General features: G+C 48.1%; 1 protein-coding gene and 1 pseudogene across 2 annotated transcripts in view; one reads left to right on the top strand and one right to left on the bottom strand.

Annotated features, from left to right (window-relative positions):
* The window catches only part of HIF3A (hypoxia inducible factor 3 subunit alpha), a 28,352-nt gene extending 22,815 nt beyond the window's left edge, over window positions 1-5,537 (bottom strand). Inside the window, exons 1-3 of one of the 2 annotated variants that reach the window (XM_016155339.2) lie at window positions 5,364-5,537; window positions 1,640-1,830; window positions 543-688 (exon numbers count right to left, since the gene is read on the bottom strand). In XM_016155339.2, the coding sequence (XP_016010825.2) occupies window positions 543-688; window positions 1,640-1,688 (195 nt within the window). In that variant the 5' untranslated portion in view covers window positions 1,689-1,830; window positions 5,364-5,537. Of the gene's footprint in view, window positions 1-542; window positions 689-1,639; window positions 1,914-5,363 lie in introns of those variants that run through there. The other variant, XM_016155338.2, reaches the window with a different exon arrangement.
* A 3,313-nt stretch (window positions 5,538-8,850) lies between these two features.
* On the top strand, window positions 8,851-8,969 carry LOC118611699 (annotated as a pseudogene).
* Window positions 8,970-20,842: the final 11,873 nt, after the last annotated feature.

The raw sequence follows: 20,842 nt of genomic DNA, 5'->3' as shown, positions 1-20,842 counted from the left end.
AAAATGTGAGTCTGATTCTACATGTCTGACACAACCTCTCTCCTGCTTAAAATCCTTCCCTGGCTCCGCAGTGCCTTGGAGATAAAACTTCTAATTTGGCCCTAATTTATTTAGCCCCTGCTGACCTCGCTAGCCTTCTTCTCTCCCACCTCCCATCATACCCTGCACCTAGCCAGAATAAATGTCTTTATCGTCCCCAAATGCTCTGTTTTATCTCAGCTCTGAGTCTTTACATATTCTGTTTGTTTCCTCAGCCCATCTGCATTTCGCACATCCGTTGACTGGCTGAGTCCTTCAGGTTTCAGCTCAGATCTCTCCTCCTGGAAATCCTTGATAGCCCCCAGGCTGGATCGGGACCCGCCCTCCCCAGGCCTGCACAGCCCCAAGGCAGCCCTGACCATTGTGAGTCTTCCTGTCCGGTGACACGTCTGTCTCCCTCTGTACTGTAAGCCCCGTAAAGGCAGGGCTAAGGCGGGCCTGGTCGCCTCTGTATCCCAGCATCACCTGCATGGACCAGGCACAAAGCAGGCAGCTCCTCTCACCTGACTGAGGCCCAGGTGTTTGCTGACATTCTCCGACAGGTAAGCCATGTCTCCCTCGGCGGTAAGCACCATGACGAAGCCCTCCAGGGCCTTCAGGTAGCAGGCATCCAATGGTTCACCCCCTGTTCCCACCTGGCTCCACTCCCCTGGTGTCCGGGCCGGGGGGATGGGGCATCTCTAGTCAGCCATGGGCCCCCCTGGCTATTCCCCCTTTGCCTTCCCTTACTCAGATAGCTACCCCCAGGTGAGAGGGCCACAGCCCAGTGGCTTGGAGTCCCAAGGAAGAAGGCAGGGCCACTAAGGATTAGAATTCTCAGGGAGCAGGGCCTCCTGGGGAGACAGCATTCTGAAGAGGTATGGGTAGTCTCCCAAGGGACCAGAAGTCTTAGGAGGACAAAATTCTAAGGGAGTGGAATTCCCAGGGGTCTAAATTCTAAGGGGCCAAGGCTTAGCAGGAGTCAGAATTCTCTTCACAGAGAAGTGAAGTTCTATGGGGCAGGGAAGTTTAATGGGCAGAGCCTGCTGGAGGATGACTTCATTTTCTCCATAGCACAACCTCTTCGGGGTCCTGGGGTTCTAAAGGAGTGTGTGTCTGTCCGTCTGTGTGTCTCCAAGCCTCCTGTAGAGTGGAATTCTAACTGGGTGAGAATTCAAAGGGATAACTACGAAGGGGACAAAAAAATAGAATTAGGGAGCTGAGGAGAACGGGGACTCCCTCAGATAATTAAAAATTGGGCAGCGAAGCCTCGCAGGGATCAAAGAGAAGGTCTCCCATGGGACCAAATCCTAACGGTTGAGGCGCTTTAGGGAGTAAGTCTGGGAGTTCTCAGGAGGCGGAGCTTCCCAAGGGTGCATTCCAAGGGGCGGGGCCTCACAGGTGATAGACTTCTTTGGGAACTGGGCTCCTACAGGCCCAGAACTCGAGGGGGGCGGGGCCTCACGGGGAAGCGGATTCCAGGGACGCTGAGGCTCCGCTGGGAAGACACCAGGGGGCGGGGCCTTGCACGGAGGCGGATTCCCAGAGGAGGGGCCTCCGTGGGATGCGGCTTTCCGAGGGCGGATTCGCCAAGGTGGGAATTCCCTGAGACGGGGCTCACCTGCGGAGCAGAGGCGGTGCATGCGCAGGTAGCTGATGGTCAGGCGCATGATGGAGGCCTTGTCCAGGTGGGCGCTGACCCCGCGAGCGAAGGGCAGCGTGTGCGCCAGCTGATACAGCACCTCGGTCTCCTGGCTGCGCCGGCTGCGGGCCGCATCCCGGGACTTCTCCTTGCGCAGCTCGGTGCTCGACCTGCGGGCATGGGCAGCAATTACTGGTGGTGCCTCGGGAAAGGAAAGAGGTGGCGGGGATAAGCACATGGGATGCTGCCACATGGGGCTCAGGTTCGCTGTGTGGTCCAGGAGAGTTCCCAGAGCACTCTGGGCCCGGAAGGGCTCTACTCTGGAGTCGCTCCTAGCCTCGGGTTTTTATCTGTCTCTCCGTCAGCCCATTTGCTGTGCTCCTGTGCCTCGCAGGGCCGCTCTGTCCCCTCCCCGCCTTATCTGCTGTTCCTTCCCTGGCTCTGGACTCCTGGGGGACAGGGAGGCCTCTTGCTGGGAGGGGGCTGGCCCAGCTGGCCGGGAGCCAGAGAAGGGAAGGAACACGAAGATGCATGCGGCCTCCCAGGCCCCCTGCCCTACATAGCCTCTCAGAACCTCCTCGGCTGAGCTGAGTCCTCAGAATCTTGGAGCACAGATCTCAAAGTCCAACGACCCACCAACGGGGGCCCCACTAGGGAGGACTCTGTCCACCCAACAACTAACCACTCACCCCTGCCCTTTAATCAACTTTAAATGCCTGAATTCTGCCAGCTGGTTTGGGAGTAGGAGGATGTATATCATTTTGTCAGAAATATCTGCCACTTAGCCAGCTTTTACTATTATGTCAGTCCCTGTGCCATGTGTATTACTTCCATTAACCCATTTGGAGCTCAGATGACCCTAGAAGGAAGGTAATTATCCCTGTGGAACAAATGAAGAACCGGGCTCGGCGCTTGCCCATAAAGAGTGAAGCCAGGGTTTGAACACTTGCATTTTCTCTGTGTCTCTGGCTCTGGGTTTATCTCCAGGTTTCGGCAATTCTTTTCCCTGTTTCTGCCACTGTCTGAAGGGTCAAGCTCTGGGTCTGTCTGAATCCAAATGCTATAGGTTTGTTTGTTTGTTTTAGTTAGAGTATATTATATATAGCATATATAATCTTATCTATGTAATATTGATTAAACCATTACCAGTAAGCAGCTGTAATTTGCTAAGGGTTCATGTGTCTGACACTGCACCACACTGTGCTCTGCCCGTGTGTACTTATTCAGTCCCAGAAGTCCTTTGCTCAGGAAGTCACAAAGCCAGGAACTGGCAGGTCCAGGATTTGAACTCGGGCAATAAGCTTCCAAAGCTTTCACGATTTTAATTCCTTCCTTTTGACCCACCCCCAGGAAGCAGAACTCAGGCGGGGGTGGAGGCAGAGGTAGGGGGGAGTCAGTCCCTTCCTAGAAACCAGAGGCCACTTCTGGGGGTGGCATCGAGCTCACTCCCAAGCTGCAGACCTGCAGCCCCACCCACAGGCAGGATGGGGAGAGGGGAGGGGACTGTCCTGTCTGGCTGTGGAGGGAAGAAACTTCAGTGCAGCTGGGAGGTACAGAAGGGGGCAGGCTGGGTGGAGGGTGGAGGGAGCCGGTGATCACCCCCCTCTTCTCCTTTCTGGCTGGTGGGAGGAGGCAGGGGCCTCCCGTCCTGCTCTGCCTGGAGGACATTCCGTCCTGTCCTGTTCTGGTTCTGTTCCAGCCCTGTTTGTCTTCCTGCCTGGAGGGTGGGGGTGGGTGGGCCCCCACTGAGCTGCCCCTCCCCGCAGAGGGAGCAGGGGGTGGGAACAGGGACAGAGGTGGGGCTGGCCCCCACCTCCTGGGCAGCTGAGCTCTGTAATCTGCTCTGTGGCAGGCTTCTTCCTCCTCCAAGGAGCCAGCTGGTGGCCACAGTGGCCCTTCCCGCTCCCAGCCTGTCCTCTGACAGGAAACGTGGGCCTCTGGCTGGCTTCACTAATGCCTGGGTCTCTGGCCTTTCCCATTTAACAGAGTTGGGGCTAATTCCTCTGGTTCGGGGTTCCAATTTCGACTCCATTGCTACTTAGCTGTGTGGCTTTGGACAAGTCGCACAGCCTCCCTGAGCATTATAACCACCAACCTCATAGGGTTGCTGTGAAGATTAAATGAGTTAATCTATGTCGAGGGCTTAGAAGAGGACCTAGCATTCGGTTAGTGCTCTATAGAGGTTACTGCCCCACCCCCATACCCACATCAGGGATGGAAGGCTTAGGGGCCTCTTGGAAACCAAAGAAATTGGGGGCTTCAGTGGTAACCCCATGGTCTCGTGTGTGCAGTTACATATATGACTTTTACACAAGCACCTTGGGAAGATTAACTAAGCGATAGTAATAGTAATGGTAGCTTTGGTGTACTGAACACTCATGGAGCTCGAGACCCCATTAAACCCTTACCACAACCCTGTGCGGCAGGCGAAGTCATCTCGCAGGTGCAGCAGCATCCCAGGCCCTCCACCAACGCTCACTGATGCTCAGGGCTTCTCAGTTAGTGGGACCAGGTATCTACCAGCATTTCCCCCATCTTCCTCCCAAGGAAGCAAGCTCAGGGAGGTGATGGAACTTGCCTGAGGCCACACAGCTTTTAGCCAGCGGCACCAAAAACCAGGTCTGTCTAGTTTTACCCAGAACTCGGACCGACTTGAATGGAGTTTATTGCATACCACCGGGCTGTCCTGCCAAGAGACCTGTTCCCTCACTGCTCTTCATCTTGATGTGTTGCGGGGAGGAGGGGGTGTGGAGGGAGCCATGACCCCTATTTTTCCAGGATGTAAAACAGGCTCAGAGAGGCGGTCGCTGGCACCAGGTCATGCAGCCCGGAATCGGGTGAGCTGGGATGTGGACCTTGACGTTAGGTGCCTGTGCCCTAAAATGCCATGCCTCTGTGGGTATGCCCACCCAAGGGGCCCCTGTCCTGACTCTCCTTTGCTCAGTAGCCTCATACCCTTCCCCTTGTCCTACCCCTTTGCCTCTGGATCGCCCCAGCTGGACAGTCTAGCTGGCTGGCCCCGTGCCCAGCCCTGGCCCAGCCCCCTGGCATTCCGCCCAGCTTGGGACGTGCAGCTGGAACCCTGCCACCCTTCCTCTGTGTTCCAGCAGCAGAGAACAGGAGGTGTGGCCAGGGCCGGGAGGCCCCAGAGTGAGGCCTGAAAATGGGGACTGAGGCCCGATGCCCTCCCCCTCAAACCAGGAGAGGGAGAAGCCTGCCACTTTCCTGTCCAGAACAACCGGCCACCCATGAGCAGAGCCCCGGAGAAAGTGGGGAGACCCTGGCCCACACTCACAGCGGCTCCTGGCCCCTCCTCTAACATCAGCTGGGTATTATATTAGGGGTCTTGCAAAAAGCGTGGGGGACTGGGGGCACCGAGGCTATACCTAAGCAGGTACAAGAGATTCCTCTTGGCACTGCCCAGAGGTGGCCTGAGAGGCCAGAGGCAGGGTTTGGATTTGAGAAGAGGGGGCTAGTGTGAGCCTCTCTGCTCCCCGACTTGCTCATTCCCCAGGACGTGGCATCCAGCATGGGGTGCCCATATCAAAAGTCCTATCTTCTATGGGAACTGTCTAACTTAGGGGTCACCTGGGGCCCTGTGCCCAACAGGAACAGCCTAAGAACATTTCTGACTGAGGTGGGATAGTAATAAACCCTAGCTGGAAGAAAAGAAGGGGTGAGGGGGTGTGAGGGGCCCACTCACCATTGGCCAGGCCCCCCTTTGGCCCAAGTGACATCCTAGGGGTGCAGGAGAGGATGGAGTGTGGCAGGGATCCGGGTGCGAGTTATGAGTGGGTGGTGCGTGGTGCTAGGATGACACCACAGGAAAGGGCTGGCCTTGGTTGGAGGGGGGAGCACCCAGTCTTAGCCAAGAGGGGCCCCTACCCAGCCAGGAGGGGGCGCTGGGAGGGGCTGGGCCTGGGGTGGCCCAGAAGGGATGGAGTTCCCTGGTGGGCTGCGAGCCAGAAACGGAAATAGAATTGGAGAGGGCAGGTTGAGGAGAGTGAAAAACATAGGGGTGTGACGGATCCAATCAGACCTTTGAAGCCAGGGAGGAGGGGAGGGGGTGAGGCTTCCTGGACGCCTCAGATTGGACGGGGAAAACCAAGGGTCTGGGACATTTTCCAGGGACCTCATGAAAACGCCGCCGGACAGGACCCTTGGCAGTGGAGCCAGAGCACAGGTTTCGCGCGGTGGTCAGCATGTCTGTCTGCACCTGGCGGGAGCCGAACGCCGACCCCACCCTCTGCCCAGGAGGCCTTGCTGGGCGCGGCAGCAGGGGCGCTGCCATCACTGTTCCCTTCACGGGGTCTTCCCAAAATAAGGCTTGAGCGCCCCCTTCCCCATGGTCACAGGGACTGGGCAGGGTGGAGGAGACGTAGAAGGCGCTAGCTAGCTTCGACAAGTGGGTCAGGCTGTTTCCTTGTTATTCAAGGAGGTGACCCTACCTCTTGAAGATACAGAAAGTTCCCTGGGGAGGGTCCCAGGTACCTTCTGATAAGGAATCCCCTCTGCCTATTTCTAGGGCACCTAAGTTTGGGAGACCGAGTGAAGGAGAGTCCAGTGAAGGGATCTCTCTTCTCTTGCACTCAGGAGCTGACTCCCCACTCCCAGGTGTCCCTGTATCTGGGAAGGCTCAACTTGTGAATAGCTATCCCGTATCCTATCAGGACTTCAGGAGTCTGGTGGCAAAGAACAACCTCAATTCTGGGGGTTCAGAGACCAGATGATCCATATGTAGAGGGAGAACGCCGCCCCAGATGCCCAGAAACTGCTCCAGTGCAACATGCCCAATTCCGTGGGGATCCCGAGTTTCACCCCCGACCAGGCAGAGAGGTGAAGCCAGAGTAGCAAGAAATCCGGGGATCACGACTCTCAAGTGGCAACTGGCTAGAGGGGCGGGGCAGCCTGGGACTTGGGGAAACTCACTCGCGGGCAGCCCCCTAGGGTGGAGAACGCTGCGCGGACGTGCCTCTCTCACCGCCCGTCCCGGGGCGTCCTTGCCTTGCACCCATGCATGCCCACCCCGCTCAGGGGTCCCCGAAGAAGAGCCCCTCAATTCTCATTATTCCTGTCCCCGAACCCCAGTACCTTGCGCGCTGAAGCCCCAGCGCCATGGCTCGCGCGTCGCGTCTCGGGAGCCCTTGCAGGCCCCGAGCCCCCTCCCCTGTCCGCAGCGCCCCCTCCCCAGCTCCGCCCCCGCTGCGTTATTGGCTGCCCTGCGCCCCGCCCGCGGCTCTCATTGGCCGACCAGTCTGTCACTTCCGAGAAAGAGACCCGACTAGAGACGGAGACTGGGAAGGCCGAGGGTGGGTGGGGGTGTGGAACACGCGCACACACACACACACACACACACACACACACACACACACACACACGACCACGCCCCCTGCTGCCTACTTTCTCCGCAGTGTCGCCTGCACGGTCAGCAGGCCGCGCCTTCTGGCCTAGCCTCTCTCGTAACGTCTGATACCAACCCTCTTCTGACCCACTCAGTTAACCGAACCCCGAGCCTCTACCCCCCACCCCCAGCCAGGCTTGTCCCTCCTTTTCCCTCCCGCCGTCGGGCCCCTCTGACCTCCAGTCCTCCCCCCTCTAGTTGTCAGCTCTGTCTCCTCTGCCTTATCCACCGAGTCCTTCGCTTCCCCTCACCACCCCCAACTCCCAACCCCACCCCGGTTTTGCAGCCCCTCCCCCTGGGGACCCCACCATCCCCTCTCAGTCCCCAGCAGCGATCTTCTGTCCTCCCGTCCCCACCCCTCCAGTCTGGCACCGTCTCTGCCTCCTTGCCTTTTAAACTCCCTTTTCAATCACACCCACATTCAAAAAGAGCAGAGATATGTTCTCTTTCTACTAGTGAAGTAAGGAGGGCGTACCCAGTGACCAAGGGGTGGTGACAACATTACGATCTCGATCTCGGCGCCGGGTGTGTGTGTGTGTGCGCGCGCGCGTCCACGGGGCACTAATCCACAGCCCACCAAGATTCCGGTGCAACTGAAGCAGGGAAGAGGACGCTATAGCAGAAGTTTGTGGTTTTAGCCCAACCAGCATCCCACTCAGCTGTCTTCTGGGGAACCGCTTCTCTCCCTCTCAGTCTATTTAATTTGTATAGGGCTTCCCGTAACCCAGCGACTCCAGGGACATGGGATCCAGACCCAGCCAATCAGCTGGTTTCTTCTGTTTCCCTGGGCACAGTGATTGGTTCAGGGAAGATGTGAGAACCGATCCTGAGACATTTGCTGCAACTCTCAAGAAAGAGGTTTTCTATTTCTTTGAGAGTCGCCAAGCTGTTGGGAAGTGAGCCAGAGCCGATGGGACTCGCCCTGCCACCGAGAAAGGAAAGGCTTTTTTTTTTTTGAGATGAAAGTCAACACAGAGGAAAGCAGAAGTGAAGGGAAGGACAGTCTTGACACAGACACCTGGGCACCCAGATTGAGCCATGCCTGAACTCCAATGGAAGGCTTGGAACCTTTATGGCTTATTTTAATTGTTGCTGTTATTATTAAATATTGCTTTCTTTATTTGCTGTGTGTTTAGATTCGTGTGAGTTGATTTCAGCTGCTTGCACCCAAAAGAATCTTGATAAACAGAAAATCCCTCCCAAGCCTCAGTGGTGGAGGCAGGCAGAGTGTGAGGAAATGGGAGGCCCAAATTAGAAAGGGCCTCAGGGGAAGCATGGTGCTATTTGAGGAAGCAGGGGCCATCAGAGTCATGGCGGGGAGCCAATCCTAGGGATTTACAGTCCCAAGGAAAACCGATACTTGTCAAACAAACATTAAAACAGAAATAACACACACACATATATATGAATGCACCAGATGTTTATGATCTAGGTTAGTTAAACTTCACTAGGTGGGGACACATGGGGTTTTGAACAGGGAAGTGATATTTAAGTTAGATTTGAATGAAGTTCTCTGTCTCTTCACATGGGAAAAAACAGGTCCCCAATCTTTTTAGCACCAGGGACCGGTGCTCCTATGAAAATCTAATACCTGAGGATCTAAGGCGAAGATGAGGCAGTGATGCTGGCGCTGGGGAGCAGCTGCAAACACAGATGAAGTTTTGCATGTTTGATGATCACCACTCACCTCTTGCTGTGTGGCCCGGTTCCTAACTGGCCACGGACTGGTACCAGTCAATGGCCCAAGGGTTGGGGGCCCCTGTGTTTAGTTTACAAAACAAACGATCCTGTCTATGGCCATGCCACCCTGATCAAGACTGATCCTGTCTGATTTCAGAAGCTAAACAGAGTTGGGCCTGGTTAGTACTTGGATGGGAGACCACCTAGGAAGACCAGGTGTTGTAGGCGTAAAAAATAAAAAATAAAAAATACGAGATTGTAAGCTGACAAGGTCCTTGCGATCTGAGAGGTCAACCAAGGGTTGCCTGACCTAAAAACAAAACAAAACAAAACAAAACATCCTGATGGGAGGATTTTGCTCATGAATGTAAATCTAGGCAAGGCTCAGTGAGGGCAGCTCATCTCTGCTCCACGTGGCATCAGCTGGAACGGCTTAAAGGCTGTGTGCTGGAATGATTTGAAGCTTCTCACCCACCTGCCTGGCAGTTGAAGCTGCCTGTCAGCTAGAACCTCACCTGGAGGCTGTGGCTCGAATATCTACATGTCACCTTTCCATGGGGCTGATTGGGCTTCCTCACATCATGTCAGCTGGGTCCCAAGGAAAAGGGAGAGGGTGCAGGGATACAGGCGGAAGCCACGTCTCCTTTGTGACCTAGCCTTGGAAGTCATGCAGTATCATTTCCAACCCATTTGTTACATAAAAGGCAATCACAAGCTCTTCCCAGCTTGGGTGGGAGGGAAATAGACTCCACTTCTTGATGGGGAGAGGCAAGCTTCCACTGGAACAGCATGCGAGACCGGAAATTCTACTGTGGCCATTTTGGAGAAATCTCTCTAACAGGACAATATCTTAGAGCTCTGCCTATGAGCAGCACTGTGGAGGTGGAGTCGACCGGCCTTGGGATACTGGAAAAAAAAATGTTTGTCTTGTCAACAGGGAAATAGAGTTTGGCAACGAAATTCCATACCTGTGCTCACAGCCAATTCTGATAAGCTGCCACCGTCTCTGGTTACTTTCTCCTGTACCTCTGCTCAGCCGTCTTCCTTGCTGATGTTCACTTTGTGTGACTCACCCTCCCTACTGCCCACGACTGGGGGAAATCGCTCCAAACCTCTCTGCAGCTACCTCTAATAACTTGATTTTATCTCTACTCTCCCTTCCCCTGATTCTGATGCCTCATACTACGGGTTTATAAAGGCCAGCTGGCATTCTTGGAACACTGCCAGGGGCCGAAAATCCCTCCAAACTGAAGCCAAGGCCAACCTGGAGTCAGGTGATGGAAACAAACAGCATGAGCCCTGAGTAGCGTGCCCAGGTTCTGTGCCAAGCGCTGTACCGAGCCCTTCGCACTCTGGCTCTTTCTGAAACCGTGACAGCCCCAGTGGTGACCGCCATTATTTTCTTGTAGTGGAGCAGTTACAATCCCCGGCTCTGGAACCAGCCTGCCTGCGTTCAGATCCTGCCAGTTTTGTGATCTTGGGCAAGTTACTTAACTTCCCTGTGACTCGGAGAGTTGTTTCTGAAAAATTCATATGATAAAAAATAATACCCCCTGTGATAGGTTGGATTCTTATTTCCGAATCTCCACTCACTCCATGTTATAGAGCTATACATCCATGACTTCTTCATGTGACTTTAGAGACCTTCCTGAGAAAGCCAAATACATCTCCAGCCCATTGATGTCCGCCTTGGTCATGTGACTTCCTTTGGCTAATGAGATGGGAAAGACACTTTTCATCGTGTGTGCAAGCACATACACATAAAAGAAACAACAAAACATCATGTGCCCCCTGAGGGAAGGACGCAGTACCTAGGAAATATTTTCACTAAAATAACTAAACCTGAAATTGATTAAGCTTCTAGATGTAATTATAGTTTACAAGAAATACAGTGGACAGAGGAACAGGTTAAATGACACCAGGAAAACACAGTCAGCCAGAGATAGACTGTAGGAAACTGTAGACCAGCATCGTCTAATTAAACATTCTATGATGATTCAAATGTTCTATATCTGTGCCTGTATGGTGGTCACTGGCCACGAGTGCCTCTTGAACACCTGAAATGTGCTTATCGTGATTGAGGACCTGGCTATTTTTCTTTATTTTTATTGAGGTGAAATTCACATAACATAAAATTAAGCATTTTCAAGTGTATAAGTCAGTAACATTTAGTACATCCATGATATTGTGCAACCACCACCAGTATCTAGTTCCAAAACATTTTCATCACCCCAAAAGAGAACCCAGATCACTCCCTATCCCTGTCCCCTCCAGCTTCTGGCAGCCACCAACCTACTTTTTGTCTCTCTGGATTACCTATTTTATATTTCATATAAATGGAATCATACAATATGTGACCTTTTGTGTTTGGCTTCTTGCACTCAGCATAACATTTGCAAGTGCATGCAATAAACTACCTTGTAGCAAGGATCAGTACTTCATTTCTTTCTATGGCTAAATATTATTCCATTGCATGGACTGACCATAGTTTGTTTATCCATTCATTGGTTGATAGACATTTGGGTTGTTTCCACCTTTCGGTTATTGTGAATGATGCTGCTACGGACATTTGTGTACAAGCGTTTGTTGGAACGCTTGTTTTCGGTTCTTTGGGGTACATGCCTAGGAGTGGAATTGCTGGATCACACAGTAACTCTGTTTAACTTTTTGAGCTGCCAGACTGTTTCCACAGAGGCTGCATGATTTTATATTCCCACCAACAATGAATGAGTAATCCAATAGCTCCACATCCTCACCGTCATGAGGGCTATGGATCTATGATGATGGAAGAGGGGGAAGGGTCCCTTTCACACTCTTCTTCCCTAGAATTAAGTGTCTACAAGTCAATCTACCTGCCTCTCCTCAATTCACAGGGCCAGGAGTCACAAAACATAAAGAACTTCTCAGCCTTGTGAGATTAAAGTGTCTCTACCTCTTTTCTCCTCTTTGAATTGATAATAAAAGGCTGCCTCTTGTCCTTCCAGTTTGCAGAGTGCCTGCTCTTGAAGGATGGCGGTGTGTCCCAGGAGTTGGGGGAGGAGATTGTCCCATCACCCTTGGGACAGGCCAGTGGTTAAGAACACGTGTCTTTGAGATTGGAAGACTTTGGTCAACTCCAGGCTCTACCATTTACATGTTGTATGACTCTGGGAAAGTCACATGGTGGCTCAATGACTCAGTTTCCCTCATCTGTACGGTGGGTATCATCATAGTCCCCTCGTCATAGAGACCATGGTACGGATTTAATTAGGTCAGGCACGTGAGTGTTTAGCACAGCACCTGTCACCTGGTGAGTCTGAAATGCTGTCATTCACTCATTAATTCACTTTCTCATTCACTGGAGCATTTATGATGCTTCTGTCCTCCGCCCCATGGAGGGGACACAGAACTTCATCAGAACCGCCTCTGTGGGCTAAGGGATCCCAGCCTAGAGGGTGGACAGACAAGGCTCAGACAGGCACTTTGACTACCCATGTGTCCACATGCATACGTGTCCATGCATGTATCAATGTCACATACAGGTGTCGCATAACAGGCTGCCATTAGCACACAAGTCAGTATCGACCCCCGTGGATTCTGACAATACACGTGTCAGGACACACCATAGTATCAAGCAGGCCACCTTGGTATTATTAGCATGCTGTTGACCTTGGCACCTGGATGCCTTTCAGTGCACACACTAATAGTGACACAGGGGCCTATCTGGGTTCTGTAAATAAGGGCACTTGTCATCAATAAAACGTGCTGAGGCTCAGAGTCATGTCTATGTAAAACACTCAGGCATGTCATGGTTCCCTGTGCCGTTGCTGAGGTATATGTAGGTGTTGGCGCAGATAAGTGCCCTAGACAGAGGCGTGTCGGATTCTGTGGCCCAAGTCCCCGGCTCGCGGCCTCAGCGCTTTGGCGCCCCCTGTAGGGAAATCTCTCACTCGGCTCCAGGAGGTCAGGGCCCCCGAGCTCAGGACCCTGAGCCCCGCCCCTCCCGCGCACTTATCTCCCCTTGAGCTCAGAGAGCAGGTCTTAGTACCTGCTGCCGTCTGGGGCAGGTGTACGTACGCACATCTGTCGGGCTTCTGGCAACTGGTGGCAGAGCCAGGGACTCCTGGCTTCTTGCCATGCGCTGCGCAGCCCTGACTTGGAGGTGTTTCCTGGGTCCTGCCGCTGTTTACGTTGTACAGGAAGAATCTGTTAAAGATCATCAGTCATCGATCGTCGATCAGAGGCTACAGCTGCTCCCATTTTACATTAAAACAGCAAGAATTTTGCACCGTTTAAACAGTTTCTTAATTTTCCAGGAAAGCAGCTACATGTGACTCAAAGGGAGAATGCCATTCTGTTTGGGGCAGAAGTTGGTACTGGGAAACGTTCACGGTGTCAGAGAATCGTATCACCACGGTCTCTGCTCCTCATGATATTTGAATCCCAGACAATCCAGCAGGTCACGCTGCTTTGGCTTCTCTCCTAATCTACACAGACACGTGAATGTTCTCATTTAGCCCTTATTTCCAATTGTCAACTATAAATGGAAACCGACATTTGACTGAGTATTGTCTTATTCACCTTAAATCTCAACTTATAATTTATTACAAGCAGGAACACCTGGCCCCATTCTGTCTGTGGGCATCCACATCATGGAACACCTCTTCTTTATTATAAATTATCACCTCAACATCAGGCATCCACAAGTTCAAGACTCAAATAATGTAAAGGAGAGATGGTTGTCTAACTTACTTGGCAAGACCTGATCTGACACAGGCTGTTCTGATAATCTTCATTTACCCCACTGTGGTGTGAATAGTTCACATTTCACTGCTGAAATATCAATGTGTTTTATTCCAGGAGACATCCGGAACCCAGTTGGGTTGTAACATCATATATGAAACACACACACACACACGCACACACACACACACACACCACCTTTTTATAGATCCAAACACCTCCTCAATGCTTAGACACCCATGTCTGGTAAAGGACTGTAGACTGTATTTTTCTTTTGCTTCTTCTCCGTGGATTCTGACAATACACGTGTCAGGGCACACCATAGTATCAAGCAGGCCACCTTGGTATTATTAGCATGCTGTTGACCTTGGCACCTGGATGCCAAGGTCAGATAATGTGTTGCAATGACTTCTAAATTAGAGGTTATTTAAACACAGGTACATGTGGGTTATACTGTGTATAAACTTTATTTCTTAATACTAAAAGGCATATTGTAAAAGATTTATTATTTTTTAAAATGTGAGATACTAGATTGACTAGAGTTGAGAACAGAAAGTCTAAGCCTAGGGTTCCCAAGTATGACCTGCCAGCCCCTGTTGGTCTCTGAGTTCCTTTCATGGGGTCCACAAGGTCAAAACTCTTCTCATAATAATACCAAGAGGTTATTTGCCTTTTTTTTTTTCAGTGTAAAGTGAAGTTTTCCAGAGGCCACATGATGCGTGCTGATGTCAATTGCTCTGATATTAAAATCGAATGGATTTGTTATTGCTATTTTAAATGACTAAATACATCTTTGAATCTTTTCTCAGTCTAAATTCATATAAGGAAAATATAAATAGCTATCTCCTGGTGCTGATGCCATGCCCGACTGGCGAGAGAAGCCAATAGATTAATTTTCAGGTACATGAGCCAATTGTTAAACCTTCAAAGTGAGCCACAGAAACACTATCGAATAGGGTTACTTTTCCTTCAGGGAGATGGTTTACTAGTACACCATATTATATATAGCTTGTTTACACAAAAACTCTTGGGGGTCTTCAATAATTGTTAAGAGTATAAAGGAATTCTGATATCAAAACGTGAGAACCACTGGTCTAACCTGAAAACCAGTCAATCCTAACCTAATCCTTAGGCGCCCTCTAGTGGTAGAAATTAGAGGCTGTGATGCTACACAAACAAACATCTAAAAATGTGTGTGTGTGTGTGTGTGTGTGTGTGTGTGTGTGTGTTTCCTTTTGAAGAAATAGCAACATATAGATAAAGGTCACACGGATAAATGTTTGTAGTGCCTTGGCTTTACATAATAAGAACATCTTCAATTCATTGAAAAGTTATGTGTCAAGGACTGTTAAATTTCACATCATATAATTTAATCCTGACAGCTATCCTTTGAGATAAATATTATTACCTTGCTTTTGTTTCCCAAACTATCTGAGAGTAAGTGGCCAACGTAATGCCTCATCACCGCACCTCTGAGTATTTTGGTGTGTAATTGCTGCAGACAAGGGCACTTCCCCTACACAACCAAGTCCAAGGTCAGGAAATTAACATGACACATCACTATTTTCTAATCCTCAGACCTCATCAGGTTTCCCCCATTGTTCCAAAAGCTTCCTTTATAGCAAAAGGGCCAAATTAGTACCACACTTTACATTTAATTCTCATATCTTACTTTGACTCTCATGTTCTTCACACTTTGAAGATTACAAGCCGAACGTTTTGTAGATTCTCTCTCAATTTAGCTTTATCTGATGTTTTCTGATGATTAGTTTCAGGATACGCATCTCTGGTGGGAACACCATGGAAGGGCACTGAATCCTTTCAGGTGATACTTTTTATAATTTGTCCCATTAACCACGAAATTCACTTTGATCACTTGGTTAAGGTGGTGCCTATCAGACTTCTCCTCTGGAGAAACTTTGATGGCATGTAGATATCTCTTTCCTCATCAAACTTTCACCCCTATTAATAATGGCCGTTGATGTATCTTGGCTGAATTAATTATTACTATGAAAGTTGACAAATGATAAGTTTCTGTCTTCTACAATTGTTAGTTGTCATTCCACAGTAAGAAAAATGTTCCTTTTCATTTATGTTTTAATTCATTCTTTCCATCATTATGGACTTCTAGATTTTTATTGTATTCACTGGGTTATAATCTATTAATATTATTTTGATTCTCTAATTGTTCAAGATTTGATGAGTGAGAGCCCCTACCAGCTGCTTCCTGTGTCTTTTTTTTTTTTTTTAAATAGACCTTGTTTTGCAGAGCGGTTTTATGGTCACAGCAAAGTTGAAAAGCAAGTACAGAGTTCATATATATCTCCTGCCCCACACATGTCCAACTGGCCCCACTCTCAACCTCCCGGGCTGTTTATTTTCGTATTGTTACCGAACCGAAGAGGGTCTCATCACACAGCAGAGCTCAGCACTGAGCTCCAAGTTCTGCAGCGGAGATACTGAAGCAGTTTATTAGCAGGGTGCTAAGGCAGGAGAGGAGCGAGCTAGCACTCTCAACCCGATCTCCCCAGTGGTTTGTTATCAGGCATTTTTAAAGGCAGAGGTTGAAGGTTAGGGTTTAGGGGTCACAGGCAAAACTGACTGGTTAGTTATTATGTGTCAGTGGTTTTCCTTAGAAACTGATTAATTCCTTCCCCTGTCAGGTGATCTCAATGGGTAGAAGAACCAAGATTCTGCAAAATCTCTCATATTGTGTGTCAGTGATATTTTCTTTAAAACAAAAGGGAGAAGCTAAATATCTTGTTATGGTTTAAGTTGTTATTGTTTTGTGCTTAGCTAGCTATATTTTTCTATTATCTCTAGGAAATTGTACTTTTAAACATTTTTCCTGGGACTTTCTTTACAGGCAAGCCTTCGGCACATGACTACCATACTTTATAAATCTTTGACTATAAGCGACTAACACACTTTCTTAACCTTTGACTCTAAGCTACATGACAACCAAAACAGCCAAAACATTTAGTTAAAGCCTATACCGACATCACTAGACTCCGTGATCTAACACCTAACATGTTTGCTTACTGTTGACTGTCGCTTTCACTATTGTTCAGTTTTGAGTTCTTTATATTTTTTGGATAACAGTCCTTAATCTCCCTTCTAACAGCTGGAGAACTAGAGAACCGGTGGTATAATAAGTTTAAGTTTGAAAACCCGAGGATCAGGAACTCGGATGTCCCAGCATAGGAGAAGATGTACATCGCAGCTCAAAAAGAGAAAGAGGGAATTCATCCTTCTTCTGACTTTTTATTCTATTCCAGTTCTCACAGATTGGGTGATGTCTACCTACATTGCTGAGGGCGGATCTCTTTACCCAATCTACTTATTCAAATGCTAATTAATCTCTTCCAGAAACACCTTCACAGCCACACCCAGAAATAATGTTTCACCAGGTATGTGGGCATCCCTTATGTTAGTCAAACTGACATATAAAAATAAACATCACATTTTCCCTTTACCCAGAATATCCGTGTTTTTCTAAAATGGACTTATATCCCATCAACCCACATTGTTCATCTAAACCTGGAAATTCTGTACATAAAATTTCTGTAAATTCTTCAGATGTGTTCCACTAGGCTCCACAAGAAGTGTAAGCAATAAGCGGACTTTAGTGCTTGTAAAAATGGTAGGTCTGTCTTGTCTCCTATCTGACTACTAGATTTTCCTACTGGAATGGGAGTATGAATGGAGATGAAAAGGGAGAGAGTGATGTCCATTAAGCTTTAATAGAACAACTTCATTCATTTGGATTCACCGTTGAGCTGTGTCTCCATCAATCACAAAGTCGCATCATCGCGGGCATCTGTGCCCTCATTTCCATGAGCTAATGCAGACCCCGTGTAGGAGTCCTGATTTCGAGGTGGGGATGGTGCATAGTCCTGGAATCTGGGTGGAGGAGGAACCATGAACTTGGGCTCTGGTTCCTTGAACAGAGCTAACTCCTTTCATTTGAAAGGTGTGGTGGGACCTTTCTTCCCACAGTCATCTCCAGGGCATATTAGAGACAACTATCAGGATCTTGAAGTGTTCTTAGCTAGTGCATTTATGGGTCCCCAGAGACTTGTACAAGACCACAGCAGAGGTAATCTCAAGGAGGTTGTATGATGATAAACTTCTAGGCTGGAGAGATGAGTCGATTGACCAGGGAGGAAGGTGATTGTGGTGCAGATCACAGAAGGGGAGACTGTGGCTGCACTGGTTCTCCATTTTCAATCCAAATTCCCACAATTCAAATAATTTTGAGCCTCTCAAAACATCTCGCTTGCCTGCATGATGAAATTACTTTTGCTGACTGACCACGAATGAACTAGGAGACTTTGACAAAATTAAAAATGGCAAAGTTTTATTCAAGGGTCTTAGGATTTGCAAATCTAAAATGCTACCAGGTATCACCCAGAGTTTTCAAAAAAAAGAAAAAAAGTTCAGAGTTCTTATGTTAAGAAGTATATTCTTGATTGTTCGATCAGTCCTGCATCCTTAGCTTCTCGATTGGTTCCAGGCAGTAATTTTTGAGATGTCCAGTTGCCTGGAAAATTGATGTCAGGTGGTGTGGACATGTGAACATTCTTTTCTAAGTTCTTCATTCTTTCCTAAGTTCTTCAAACAGTTATCTATAGGAATTTATACATCTCCAGGCATGCACAACTGAAAAGTTCAAAAATTTAACTCATCAGGCTAAAGTAAAATAAAATCTATTCCTCATGCATCAGCACATTTGGTCTGAACCAGTTTGACCACTTGACTACACAGACTCCATTTTAAGTCAGCTTAGCTATACTTGTTTTCTTCACTCATTTCTCACTTTCGTACATTGGTGTGGAATGTGTATGCAAATTAAATTCTTCATTAAAAAGTCCTCTACATAAACACCAAAGTAAAGACAGACAATTGTTACTTTATTTTTCTTGCAAAACACCGCATAATATTCCCCTGATGGATGTCTTACCAAATATTGTAAAATATGTCATAATCCTGGATAAGAAGAACTTATTATTTTTTAAAACACTATAATATGTAAAAACATATATAGTGTCATTCCAACCAGTTGTTCCTAGAATTCGAAAATTAGATTGTGAATTTTCTGGAAAAAAATATTCTCAGACAGGCAGAAAAGGTGAGATTGGGAAAACAGACAAAATTACTTGCAATGGTAATATTAAATCAAACCCCAATGTACATCTATGTCAATTAGAAGCAGTGAGGTACATGGATATACATCAGGTGAGCCGAAGCAAAATAAAAAGCTGGTCAATTCATAGTTGTACATTTATTGTGTGGTGAAGATAAAATTTCAAATCAATGCAAGTAAATGGAATATTTTAAAATAACACCTTACACAGGGCTATTAATTTGAAGTAAAATAGTTAGAGGCCAACTTCACATTATTCATAAAACTATAAAGTGATCTGAGGTAGAATAATAAATATTTTTAAAAAGCTACAAAATTATTAGAAGAAAAGATAGGAGAATATGTTTAAGCAAGTTGGTAAAAAAGTGTCTCATAGAGGCACATAGAAAAAAGATTTATGAATCAGATTCTATTCAAACTAAAATCTTCATATTTTGTGTGTGAGACTAAGAAAATCATAATGTAAATTGATATGTTGTGAGGTACCATGGTTTTCTTTGCGAAATAATGAAGACGGAAATATGGATGTTCACTCTGGGGCAGTGTATGAGAACCGGAGATGCCAGTCTGGGAACCCCGCTGATTTCTAAAGACCATCCCCCACCCTAAGGAACCAGAAAGAAATGCTGACTTGAAGCCTGGGTAAGTAAAAGAGCCAAGTGAGTCTGGCATATATCATTGATACAGAGAGTGTGTGGTGACTGAAAAATATGACTCTTACTGGAAAATTACTGCTTGGCTATATGTCCATGGGTACATAGGCTGTCACCCATAGGAATATAACATTCTAACAATAAGCTTTCTGCTTTTGTACCCCCGCTTGTGCACCTGACCTGTGGGTCGACAGGTAGTGAATAGAAGAAAAATAGACCTTTATATTTAGACAGAATGAAGAATGGGATTTGGGGCTTAAAAACCCTGTACCTCTACATTTCGGGGCTGCTTAATTTGGGGTCTGCGTACCCCTGGGAGACCCAGCTGGCTGAATAAAGAGTGTTTCCTATAACTCATTGAGTTCTGGTGGTTTGGGTGTCTTTCGGGGGCTGGCGGCCACACCAAGTGAAGACGTTCTCAAATAGAGATAGGATAGTTTGAGAAGACAAAAAAGCCAGCACAAATAGGATCTTTGTATACCAATTTGGGAAAATTGGAGCACCCTAAAAATGTCCAGTGCTGCATTATAACACACTAAATGAAAAATGGATTGTCTCAATTTTGATAATAAAAAGGGAGAAGGGGAAAGGGACATTTTGGCTACTGAGAGGAACCTAAACTATATAAGTACAAATAATGAAAACATAAATTAAAATCATATAATGTGATAAGTGCTGCCTCAATGGCAATCACATTACAACATATACATTTATTAAAGTAACATTTGTAGACCTTAAATTTACAAAATGTTATATGTCAACTACATTCAATTAAAAAAACCCACAAAATTAACGTTTGGCAAGCACCCAGAAAAACTGATTCAATAATCCCTTTTTACTTTTGAAAGGGGAAATTAATCAGTTTCTAACATAATTTTCCAAAACCAAAAGTCTAAGTTCTTGCCTTCTATTGGTTGACATTTTGAATATACTGTCAAGTGAGGAGAGCAATTTTCTGTTGAGCGGAGTTGGCACAACAAAGTTAGAATACTCTGGTGATAATGAGGTGTGAAACCACGCCCCCTCTCCCAGCATGCCCTGCCTGTCCACAGCCGGTCCCGCCCCTTCCCCTCATCAGTCCCGCCCACTAGTATTTAAATCCACCCCAGCCTAGCTGGGTGCACAGCGTCTCCGAGGAGGCCAGCGGCTGGACGGTTTCGTCTGCGGTGCTTGTGCCTGTTGCTTACAGCGTCCTGCGACCTGGAAGCGAAATTCGAGGACAGGATAGAACACTTGGTAAGTGGTCTTCTTTCCATCTGTTTTGTTGATTTGCCTGTTTATTTGAAGGACACGCTCACATACCGCACACACCCACTCACTCTACTTCCATTCTGTAGTTGGAAGAGGGAGCAGGGTGTCCTGGGAGCGGCAGCGTTCTCAGCCATGTCTGCACCTGAGGAGAGGGGGGTCATGTCAAGCCCCTCTCGCGAGGGCTCCCGGAGCCCTGACTTCTCAAACTCCATTCCAAGCCCACTGAGCTTCTTACTTACTCCAAACGACTCACCCCTAAGCAGCATCTCTTCACAAGGGGCTCAAGGCTATATTCCATCCTCCCCCGGGGTGACGCTAGCTTCATCTCC

The sequence above is a fragment of the Rousettus aegyptiacus genome, unplaced genomic scaffold (assembly GCF_014176215.1).
Source record: "Rousettus aegyptiacus isolate mRouAeg1 unplaced genomic scaffold, mRouAeg1.p scaffold_m13_p_14, whole genome shotgun sequence".
Lineage (NCBI taxonomy): Eukaryota > Metazoa > Chordata > Mammalia > Chiroptera > Pteropodidae > Rousettus > Rousettus aegyptiacus.
This window is presented reverse-complemented; position numbering and strand designations above follow the sequence as displayed.